The sequence below is a fragment of the Rutidosis leptorrhynchoides genome, chromosome 11 (genome assembly GCF_046630445.1).
Source record: "Rutidosis leptorrhynchoides isolate AG116_Rl617_1_P2 chromosome 11, CSIRO_AGI_Rlap_v1, whole genome shotgun sequence".
Taxonomy (NCBI): domain Eukaryota; kingdom Viridiplantae; phylum Streptophyta; class Magnoliopsida; order Asterales; family Asteraceae; genus Rutidosis; species Rutidosis leptorrhynchoides.
This window is the reverse complement of record NC_092343.1, coordinates 324830632-324838428: the sequence shown is the minus strand read 5'-3', so window position 1 is coordinate 324838428 and position 7797 is coordinate 324830632. Positions and strand designations below refer to the sequence as shown.

Below are 7797 nucleotides of genomic sequence, written 5' to 3'. Positions count from 1 at the left end.
CAACTTATGTTCCGCAATATCACGCGGGACCCCAGTCATGTCTAATTCATGCCATGCGAAAACATATACGTTAGCGGATAATATTCCATGCAACTTAGCCTTAGTTTCGGCTGACAAGCCTGCGCCGATTTTGATACGCTTGTCCAGATGCAAGCGGTTAGCTATGACCTCACTGCTTGCAAGTTGTTCTCCCATGCTGGGAATGCTTATAGGTATGACTGAACCACATAACTCGGTTGTTTGATGTGACGCAATCGTGGCAATTCCTCCCATTGTAGGAAACTTAATCAAGCCATGCACCACCGATAGCGTAATATCACGCGGGACCCCATTGTAACGCGAAGTCGAACGAACCACATAAAAGTCAACTAACTCGTGTCTGACCAACTGCGGATTCTTATCGTCCGCAAGCTCTATTATTAGCTCTATCCGGCCTAGTGGCCACGAGCTTTCTCCAGAGAACCCTGATAGCGTAATATCAGTCTAACGTAACTGCGCTTTAACTTCTGCGGGAAGGAAACGATAGCAATGCTCATACATAATGTCGACGCCACTCCCGGTGTCAACATGCATGCGTTTAATCTGTATTCCGCAATTGGGAATGCGACACTTGATGATAATGGGCTCGTTAACTGTGTTGATTGACATTACAGGAGGGAATGTGATTGGGAGAAGTTCCCAGTCCTGGTGATCATTGTGCTTACTCCACTGGCTAACTTTCACTGCGTCGACCATATTAATGGTTAAATCGACGTTTTTGGTTTTATCAACTTTTTGCCATGCGAAAGTTTTAGCCTTCGACCCCTCCTCTGCGGCTTTTCCCTTGTCCTTCTTAGGTGATTTTAGGTGATCCAATTTACTTGCGCGCAGAGCTTCAAGCACTCGTTCCAACAAGTTTTTACATCGATTAGTGTCATGACCGTAATCGTCATGGAATTCGCAATACTTTGTCTTATCCCGCTTACCAAATTCTGTAAGCGGAGTTGGAACCGCAAAGGTCGCGCACACTGGTTCAGTTGCCAAAATTTCTTTTAGTGTTTTAGACAAACTTTTGAGCAACGCATAGTTCTGATTATTAATGCCACGCTGATTATTGTTTCGATAATTGCCACTTGATCGCCCTTTATCATTCCTGATAGGACCACCGCTAGGATACCTTCCGCGAGAATTACTTCCGCGGTTCTGATCACGCGAACGATCATCTGCGAGACCTGAGGATATGCTGTTAATAGTCCTATCGTATGCGCAGTGCTCTGCTGTTCTGCAGTTATCGGCGTCCAATGAGAGTTTGCGTCTGGAATGACACCAAACCCCCAACTATTAAGTAGCGCCTGCGCATCCGCAGGGGTTAGAAACTGCGAAACTGGACGCGGCGGTTGCCAAGGTTGCAATGGTGTAAATGATGAGTTTTGCTGACCACTTTGCGTCTGCATTGGGATTGAAACTGTAGTACTGCAGATAGGCAATTGGCCGCCAGTGCCTGCAGAAATAACCCTTGGATCCACCGAAGAAAAATCTAGCCGCGTAGTTGTGACCGGCGAGTTCTCCCTTGGTGGTGTTATCTCATCTGGGTATATCGGCTTATACCTTTGAAAAGGCTCGCCGGATACAGGTGGAGGGTAAGGCGTATATCCTGCCCCTGTAGTCATAGCACGCGTCTGCTGATTGCCAGACGGCGTGTTCTGATTGTCTATTTGAGTACGTTCCGATGATCCCTCGGAAGCCATAATACTGTTAAAGAAACAAAAAATTCGAAAATTTTGTGAATAATGAGCCTTATAATTCAAAACTTTATAAAAGAAAAAAAAACAATTAAATTCGTCTTGAATTAGTTCGGCTCTCAATGAAAGCACCACTTGAACATGCATATATTTTCCATAAGGTCAATATGTCTGTTCAATACGTAAAGAGGGGGGTTTAAGGATCTTAGAACTTGGCTCTCCGGTCCGGCTACCGTGAATAACCCTGGCTGACATGACGATGTCGGCGGGGTGGCCAAGCGATTAAGTCCACCTTCGATAACGTTCGTTGATCTGAAGGCCCCATGTAAGGTCGTAGGTGCTAGTTTAAAAGGAACTAACCTGTTAACCTTGAGAAGACGAAAGATGATGCTTGTTACGTGAGATGCGTAGTAGATGGTGATTACGTAACGTGATTGCTTAGAATGATAATTAGGGTTTGTATATATAGTCAAACCCTGATTCCAGAACCATCCAAGATAATGGTAATCTCTTCCATAACAAACTCCCCCGAATCACGGATATAATTATGGAAAAGATATTGACTTGATGACCAAGTAACCGTCGTACCGGGAACAAAGGCATTCGATACACCACCGCATGCTGCATACCGCATACAAAGTATACACATACGCATGCTAGCGACTACACGCATACGTATAGGATGCGCATGCGGGTTGCGGTATCATTAGAATACAAAAAAATATTCTTCATTTACTCAAAAACTCTAATATTATAATTTAAACTTATATTAAATTAAATGCTGACCAATATTGACTAAATCTGACTTGGACCAACTAAATCCGATTTGGATCAATTGACTGATGTTGACCAATTAATTACTCAGATTTTGGAATATCGGCATTAATCGGGGAGTTTTAGTGTACTGCTCTTAGACCAACAAACATTTTTCGTTACTAGGTATAACCAAGTCAGACAAAAAATACTAAAGTAACCAATAAAATCCAGTTCAAAACTTTTCAACATAATTCTTATTTCTAGGGCCAACTAATATTCATTTAATAAAAAGAGTTTACATAGTTTTCAAGATTAAAAGCATTTGTTTAGTTTAGATCAACTTTTCAGAACCATCCAGGCCTAACCTGGGTGGCCACCAACACTTCCCATGAAGGTGGAGGTCTCGGGTTCAACTCCAAGGGGTGCCCGCATTTAATGACCAAAGCTGGAGGATGCTTTACCCGTTAGCGGTGGAGGGTTAGCTTGCCGTTTACCCGGGGTTTACCTGCGGTGGGGGGGCCAATGTGCTCTGGTCCATAGTGGGGTTCCTCGTAAAAAAAAAAAAAAAAAAAAAAACTTTTCAGGTTGGGTCTTCTCCATTTACATTTCAACTGTTTGGGAAAAGGTAAAAAGTCAACAATTTGGTTTCCACATATTAACATAAAGGCAAACATAATACTCCGTACAACATATACACGAAAGTCAAATCCAAAAGAGAGAACGGATATAGAAATTCAATATTTTAGCTAGCATAACTTTATCAAAATGAATTCAAAAAATGTGACTGATATATTAAGCTTTTATGCGACTGCTATACATGATCAACTTGATGCCTACTCTGCAATATTGCTGAATTCTAATCAGTGTTCATTTCACCAAACTTTAAAGTATATATTTAATCACAAAACCTAATGCATAAGTTCTCAAACAGGTTTTAGAAATGAGCAAAAATGATTGCAGCTAAACCTAATAGATCCTGACACGACCTGGCCCATTTTAATTTGTACCATTAATGAATAAATTTGACCTGTTATCGAACCTGCACGACCCGCCCATTTTTCAACCTCTAAATTTGATATAGTTCACTGTGAGAATGAAAATGCGGCTTTATGAATACTTCTTTTAATAGAGATAAAAAGGGAAACGAAACAATAAAGACAAATTCATGTAGTAAACAAATTAAAAATAACATCTGACATGCGTTATTTTACAAACAATTGATAAATATCACATAAAAAACCAATCTGTTAGATCAAGCTTGTGAATCAAAATCAATAATCAAATTATTCACAACTATGATGACTGTCAAATACGTCGTTGAGACGGCGATGATCTTAGTGAAAAAATGCAGGTTTCATTTGTGTGAGTGTCCATAAGTAAAGTTTCCAAACAGTCATCTACACAGGAGATAAACTTCCGTGAGTATATATATTTTTTAAGTTAAAATGACAATGAATTTTAACAAATCTAAGTGCTAACAAAAATCTGATAAGAAAAGAGCATACCTTCTCGCATTTGTAGAAAAAAAGTGATCGATTAATTCCCCGATTAGTGATTTATGCAACCTTGGATACTACATATATATACACTGAAAAGTAGACGTGTTAGTTTCGACCCATCTACTTATATTGATTTATTTGAGTTATCTTTTATCTTTGAAAGCTCAAACGTAAAATTGTAAAACAAAGTCAGTCAAAAGTTACTCAAAATATTATTTTAAAGCTTAGAAGAATCCTAAACATAATTGATACATTATTATGTGCAAAAAAAAAGGTAAAGTTTTGGGTGTCAACCCAACCCAGCTTGTTTTGACTAGTGCAAAAAGTACTCATTTTGATCGATAACCCAACCCATCATACCATCTCTACATATAAATGAACAACTATTATGCTAATTAATTAAGACTTATATTTAGTATAGCAAGAGATAGAGAGGATACCTTTCCTACTCAATGAACATATACAGTCAAAGATGAAGTTGATCGTGGCACATCTGTAATATTTGGGCAGTCTTTAATAACAAGTGTTTGAAGGTGAGTGAGGTGTTGGACAACATCTGAAATTGATTCCACATCATTAAAATACCTGATTTCTAGATAAGTTAGAGATGGTGGAAGAAGAAAAGATGTTGATGCAGCAGCAGCATTCATCTCATCTCCTTCCGTTGCAAATGAAGTTACTCCTGAATCAGAACCATACAAAATTAGTTCAACAAGTGAGGTCGGGTAAATCTGCAGCCCCCACTCCGACATTGGCTTCTTTAACTCTCCTATTCTTAGCCTCCTTAGATTAGGAGGCCACAACCCACATGGAAATGAATCACCCATGCTTGGACAATCACGTATCTCCATATTTTCCAAAGATGTGAGACTATGCAATTGCTCATGAAATAATGACTTTAGATTCTTACAATCACGGACTTGAAGAGACTTGAGAGAGGATGGCAGCTCCTGCAATGTTGTTGACATACTCACTGATGTCATTGAATCACAATTGTCTATCTTCAATACCTCAACGGTATTAGCACAATTGTAACTCTCCAATGAATCACAACCATAAAGATCAACTTTTTTAAGGGCGGATTTCTTGTTGCTACTTCCAACATTCACCTCATTTTCTCCGATTGATACCAAGTTATCACAACAATATATACTCAGATATTCAAGTGTCGATATTAGTCCAATTGACAACTCAATCAAATTTGGACAATATTTTATGTCAAGTTGTGTTAACTTATCAAATGAGGGACCTACAAACCAACTAGGAAATTTCACTCCCCCATAGTTCAAAATTTTCAGTTGGTTTAACTTAGTGGGAGGCTTTAGCATTTGAAATACTTCATATTCTAGAACTGGATTACGAAAATCATCAAATAAATCACTCCAATACATTTTCAAACTCACAAGACCCTTCTTTCCCTCTAAGTTGGCATCCATAGCTTGTTGTGGATCTGTAACTCTTTCCAATCCTTGAATGGAAAGTTCACCTTCAAGATTCAACATGTCGTTAAGGTCAGATACCTTGAAACCATTACCTCTTTCGATAATAACCTTGGACAAAGTTTGTAGACTCGTTAACCAACCCATCCCTAAGGGTGTTTTGTTCAACGATGGAGTGTAACTCATTTCAAGATGTCTAAGGTTTATTAACTTATGAAAAGTGACCGGCAAGTTAGTCAACTTCTGACATTTATTGACCAACAAGCTTTGTAGATTATAAAGCTCACTAACCTCTTCCGGTACTTGTTTGATTTCCGTTGTTGAAAAATTGAGGTACCGCAAATGTTTCAGAACACCAACAGATATTGGTACATATGTGATTGAATATCGAGTTAAGCTTAGCACCCTCATGTACTGTAATTGGGGAAGTAAGTCCACAAGAACTTTGCCCAAGGAGAAGTCGGGTGAATAAACTGAGAGCGTTAAGAATGTTCTCAGGCGTTTTGATCTGTGTAGTTCCTTTAGCTTTCCATTTGCTGCACCTCGTTGACCAAAGTATGAAAAGTGACGGAACTTCTCAAAAGCGTCGTTCCTACCATTTAGGTCCATCTTATCATCCAAAAAATACAAGAAATCTCCCGCAACACTTATTGCTAAGTCATGCATCAAGTCGTGCATGATGTATTCGGATTCGTTACCCGTTGAATGCTGAAAAAATGACCTTGATTGGAGCTCTTCAAAGTATTCGAAACCCAAACTCTCCATTGACATGTTGCCATTTGGGTGGTTTAGAAACCCCTCTGCCATCCACAATAAAACTAGCTTTTTCTTATTGAACACGTAGTCCTTCGGGAATAAACAACAATACGCAAGAAGTTGTTTTAGTTGAGAAGGAAGATCATAATAGCTTAGCTTGAGAGCCGGAAGAATACCGCTTTTATCATCTGAACTCCATATCTTATTATCCAACACCTTTTCCCAATCATCAACATTTGTTTCTTTTGACTTCAAGACCCTCCCAATTGCTATCAATGCCAAAGGCAAACCACCACATTTCTCAATCATACTTTGAGCAATTGGTATGAGCGACGGATACTTGTAAAAATTATGCTCATCTAGCGCAGATTTAGCCAACAAGGACATAGCGTATTCATCAGACAAATCCTTCAGCTCGTGATAGTTAGTGCACTTCATTGCCCTTGCCACATTGGCACTCCGGGTTGTCACGATAATTTTACTTCCAGGTGCCCCTACAAGTGCTTGTTCAAGAGTTTCCCACAACTTGGGATCTTCGCTCCAAACGTCGTCTAGAACAATGAGGAACCTTTTATTTGACAATTTCTCTTTAAGGGCTTCATGAAGCATATTTAGATTAGCAAATGTTTTGTTTTCTCCGGTGACAGAATGATAGATCTCCTTGCTAATAGCGAGTACATCAAAGTCATCTGAAACATATACCCATGCCCTGCTTTCAAAGTGATCCTTAACAGTTTCGTTGTTGTACAAAACTTGCGCAAGAGTTGTTTTGCCCATTCCACCCATCCCAACTATGGACACGACGCTCAAATCTTGATTACGTGACTCATCCCCCAACAACTTCTCAAGCAATGCTTTTTTATCCTCTTCCCGACCCAAAACTTTGGACACGTTTACTAGTGAAGTGGTTGTGTTTGATGATCTAGTTTGAACTTTCACATTCATATCCAGACCCAGAAAGTTTTTCTTCTTCACAATATTATCCAATTTGACATTAATCTTATCTAGCTTAGAACGCATCTTATGACCATATATTAACCTACGAGGAGTGATATTAGTCATCTTTTTCAATACCTTACCGGTACTTGTGCTGCCACGTGATTCATCTTTCAACTTTCTTCGAATGGTTTCAGTTGCCATATCATCGAGTACATCTTCTATGTCATAAGCCAAATGACGAAGTTCTTCAAGCCACTTCTTAACAGCTTCCTGTGTTATATGCTTCTCATTTGCATCAGCAAGCACAGCTTCAATAAGGTCCCAGTTTGTCTTCAGATTTTGCAGCTGAAATTCGATTCCTTCTGATCGAGTCAACTTCTTCAAGTCAACGGATAGTAGCTTTTCAATCAGCACAGTGACTGCAGTAGTAACAACTACTTCAGCCATAAATTTGATTTTCAGAGATTGATCAGAAGATTGTTTGGTTGGTTGTAAACCGATTTGGTTGATTTCAGAAGATAAAGGGAAAGAGTAAAACAAGAGTTGTATGTATTATTGAATTGTAGATGAAGTAAACATCGAAGACCAAGAAGAAGACTTGGTGTAGAGTTTGTGTGGTGGATATGTACGGTAATAGATAAGCTTCTCGTTAGAACTGTTAGGTGCCATAATTTATTTTTATATATT

The 7797-nt window shown here is 39.1% G+C and overlaps 1 protein-coding gene across 2 annotated transcripts; it reads right to left on the bottom strand.

Annotated features, from left to right (window-relative positions):
• Positions 1 to 3629: 3629 nt before the first annotated feature.
• On the bottom strand, positions 3630 to 7797 carry LOC139874204 (putative disease resistance RPP13-like protein 1). 2 transcript variants are annotated; one of them, XM_071861664.1, is made up of 4 exons: positions 4562 to 7797; positions 4417 to 4469; positions 3983 to 4065; positions 3630 to 3874 (listed from the first exon to the last, which is right to left on the bottom strand). In XM_071861664.1, exons 1-3 carry the CDS (start codon positions 7555 to 7557, stop codon positions 4034 to 4036), a joined length of 3081 nt encoding a protein of 1026 aa, XP_071717765.1. In that variant the 5' UTR covers positions 7558 to 7797; the 3' UTR covers positions 3630 to 3874; positions 3983 to 4033. The 2 variants fall into 2 exon arrangements, with proteins under 2 accessions (XP_071717765.1, XP_071717764.1); XM_071861663.1 differs by having other exon boundaries at positions 4417 to 7797.